The following is a 3,940-nucleotide window of genomic DNA, read 5'->3' as shown; positions in this document are numbered from 1 at the left end:
TAAAGAAAGCCTACTGTCATACCCACACAAAAGCGTTGGGCTGAGCGATTTCTGACGCCTAGCGTTAACGCCGAAGAGTAATACCTAAACAAAAGCGGCAACGCTACGTCAAATGAATAAATAACACCAACAATAAGCATAGGCTTGTTTATGTGAATTACGAAAATGATAGTTTCGCCGTTTGCTGCAGCAAACTTCACTTCCCAATGCTCTGTCAAGTTCGGATCTTCTAACCGCTAAGCGTTGACGCCGCTTTATTTCGGTATGCTTCATACAAATTGTATGATCATAGGAATTTTTTGCCAGCCAGACAACGCTGATGCTTTTGGTTAGGTATGGCTGTTACAGCCGAAAATATTATTTTGGGTGGTTGCCACCTGTTTTAAAATTTTAATTTAATTTGATTATTAGATACTAGCAAATACCCGGCGGGCTTCGCTGCGCCTTAAAAGTATTTTTGTTTTGTTACTCCCTCTCACAACATTTGAAAATATTAGTTAATATTGCAGTACATATTTGTATAGTAGGGAGATTTTTTCAAATTATATAAATATACGTTATTATAATATTGAATTAATATACGTTTGAGGAAAGGGTGCGATAGTAGACTCCAGTTATAAGATTATAAATTAAATTTCCAAGAGAAAGTCGCCACTTTACATATTTTCTAATTACCTTCGAAAAGATATTAACTCGAAAAAATAAACAATGCTTCACAGATCGACTTTTTCTTAAATCTAACTTCATAAAGTTCTTTAAAAATATTTTGTAAATGAGGCCATAAGAGCTTAGGGGGAGAGTTACAACACAAAAATTGATTTAAGGCGCAGCGAAGCACGCCGGGTAATTGCTAGTAAACAAAGGAGTGTACATTGTCCTTTTACTGAATATTTGACAATTAATGCTTATAAAAATGGGCATAAATGCAATTTGGCTCCAAATCTCAAAAAAAAAATATTGGGATCGATAGAGATGATTGAACTGAGTATAACGGTATACTTTTTTTTTGGGGAAACAACCACAACAAGAGGGCCGGGAGTTTAATACGGCCACTATCCGGACTTATAGGGTGGTGAATTCTTCAAAGGTGAATTTGCTGGGTCCGGCAGTCCTTTTGAGATGCATTTTGAAAGTTTTGACTGCGGGTTCTTACAAACCGCCCATGTGGGGGGCGCCGGGTGGAATAAATTTCCAGTTGATGGCTTGAGGGGAGTATTTCTGGATGACATTTTGAGATACCTCCTTCAAAAATTCGATGAACTCCTTTTCGGTTGCTCGTTTGGCCCCTACAAATGTTTTGCTCTTGTCTTAGCGGGATAACCCCATCGTCCGACGAAGCGAGAAAACGCAGCGAGAACTCCGGCATTGGTCAGAGCACAGCTCGAGGTGGACTGCTTTTGTAGTGAAACATACAAAAACAGCCACATAGCCTTTCACCAACGTGTGCGATCTTAGCATTGAGGCCTTTATCTGGAATGGTCCAGCAAAATCAACGCCAGTAATAGTAAAAGGCGGAGCATATGTGCATCGTTTTGAGGGGAGGGCCGCCATTATCTGCAAGAGCGTTTGTTGCTTGTGGACCGTGCAACTTTTACATTGAAAAATTAATTTTTTTTATGAGGGGCTTAAGCAGAGGGATATAAAATTCCTGCCTTGTGACTTGCTGCATGAGACGAGTTTCTGCATGGAGGAGCAGATTTGCGGGGTTGTCTCTGCTGCCCACATGTCGGCAGGTGGCGTTTCCGACGAGATCTAAAATTCGTGCCGTGCGTTTGGAAACGAAGGTCTTCCATGGATGATCGGGTTTTTCTAGCCATGCCTAGACGATCACGGAGTCAGACCACAGTGTCAGTTTCCACGTAGAGAGATCGAGTTGAGACTGAACTATGGCGACCAGTTTCGCTAGGAGGAGGGCGCCGCACAATTCAAGTCGGGGTAAACTCGTGTTTCGGAGAGGCGCTACTTTGCCTTTGTTTGGAGACAAGCAGATGAGGGGAGGTCCTGCTACCCGCACTCAGGACAGCGACAGGATGCCTCCTGATGTCGTCCGAACCTCACCTCCACAACGAGGCACAAATGCTCCCCATAAATGAGCCCAACATAATGCTCTGCAAGCAGTTCCTGATCGGGAGCCACAGAAGAGGCCACCCAAACAGACAGCTGCTTGCAGAGGAACCCTCGCCTAGGCACGTCGGGAGGCATCTATATGAACTGTCGGACGAAGTCCAGAGGTTCATCAAGCAACCTCTGGACCCGTCAGCTTACCAACTGGCCATGAACGGCATTCACAGGTAGTCAGTCTCGAGTTATGTAGACTCTAGACCTGTGAATGCCATTCTATGCATACCGCTCTGGCTACTGCAGCAGGTTAAACTCCTACCTGACTAGATTGAATGAGGATGTTCCAAATGAGTGTCCGGCATGCGGAGAGACCCCACAAGACTCGAAACATCTCTTCGCATGCCCGGAAAACCCGACAACCCTAACGGCTTTGTCCTTGTGGACCAACCCAATAGAAGCTGCACGCTTCCTAGGTCTGCCGTTAGTGGAACTTGACGACAATGACTGAGATAACAACCGATCAGGGCGGGGTTGTTGTAGCCGCTACAACAACAACAACAAAGGGTCGTGCTACCATTCGTGGTTCGCACATATATGTTAGCGCAGTATGCTTTTTCGGAGGCGTCACAGAAGCCATGTAGTTCGACTTGTTCGGCGGGGACAAAATCTACCCATCGGGGTATTTGGATGCTAGAAATGGCTTGGAGATTGGTTGCAAGTTGCACCCATTTCGTCAGACGGAGGGGCTTGACCTGGTCATCCCAGTCAGTTCCGTCCAGCCATAGTTCTTGAAGCAGGATTTTTAAGCCATCTTGCGGAGTCAAACAATTTGGCGACTGCGGAGAGGATTTGTCGTTTAGTACTGGCGGAGGACGCTTTTAAGTGGGAAGCCTGCCGAATTGAGCACTTGGATGACTTGAAAAAGGGATTATTCGGCTGAAGGGAGGTCATGACCACCGGAAAATATATCATCAACATACGTTTCATCGTTTAATATGGGAACCGCTAGAGGCTGGGTGGTTTACACTTCATTTGCGGGCTGGTGCGTATAGCGAGGTAGGGTGCGGAATTCAAACCAAACGTGACCGTTTTAAACTTATATACGATTCTTTGATAGTCTTGGTCGTCTTTGTGCAACAGTACCTGTGGATACATTTTTTCGATATCGCCGTTAAAGACAAATCGATACATACGCGACTTGAGGATCAATAACATCAAATCGGGTTGGAGGGTCGGTCCGGTGTAAAGAACATCGTTCAGAGAATATCCGGACCCCGATCTTTTCGATGCATTGAAGACGACTCGGACTCTGGTCGTTCTTTTTTCGGGTATTTGACCACTGTGGAAACCCCAATCCTAGGGCTTGGAGCCCCCAAAACATATACATATAATATATTGAATTGTTCATAAAATATATATTAACAATTGTATATAGCTGTTAAGTAATACATACTTTGAATTGTAGCCACATATTGTACAGCACTAAGTAATTTGAACTGCATATAATCATACGGAGACGTAGCTACGCCCACCAACGGGAACGGCTAGGTTCTACTCCCGTCCTCTTAACGTACGACCAAGACAGACGAGTGCTTTGCTATAAACCGAAAAACGAACTCTTATTTTTTTTGTTGAGAACCCGGCAGCCGATGAGCATACCCCAGCATAACCCGGAGTCCATCACAAATGGCACCCGAGCAGGGACTTGATTACACAATACTAGGACAAGTTAGACAATAGACTTGAAAGTGAAAGTAAAATGTGGTAAAACGGTGAGAAAAGACTCCAAAGAGAGAGCAGACAGTAAAAGAGGAAAAAAATGACTCCAGGGCGAGAGAGAGAGTAGAAAGTGAAAGTGCCAGAACAGACTATATAGAAA

The 3,940-nt window shown here is 44.3% G+C and overlaps 1 protein-coding gene across 1 annotated transcript in view; it reads left to right on the top strand.

Annotated features, from left to right (window-relative positions):
* LOC118740001 overlaps positions 1-81 on the top strand; it is a 2,355-nt gene extending 2,274 nt beyond the window's left edge. The window contains exon 2 of the mRNA XM_036471501.1: positions 6-81. Coding sequence (XP_036327394.1) covers positions 6-81 — 76 coding nt within the window. The remainder of the gene's footprint in view (positions 1-5) is intronic.
* Positions 82-3,940: the final 3,859 nt, after the last annotated feature.

This window comes from Rhagoletis pomonella, unplaced genomic scaffold, assembly GCF_013731165.1.
Source record: "Rhagoletis pomonella isolate Grant_MI unplaced genomic scaffold, Rhpom_1.0 Rhpom_scaffold_00005, whole genome shotgun sequence".
NCBI lineage: Eukaryota > Metazoa > Arthropoda > Insecta > Diptera > Tephritidae > Rhagoletis > Rhagoletis pomonella.
This window is presented reverse-complemented; position numbering and strand designations above follow the sequence as displayed.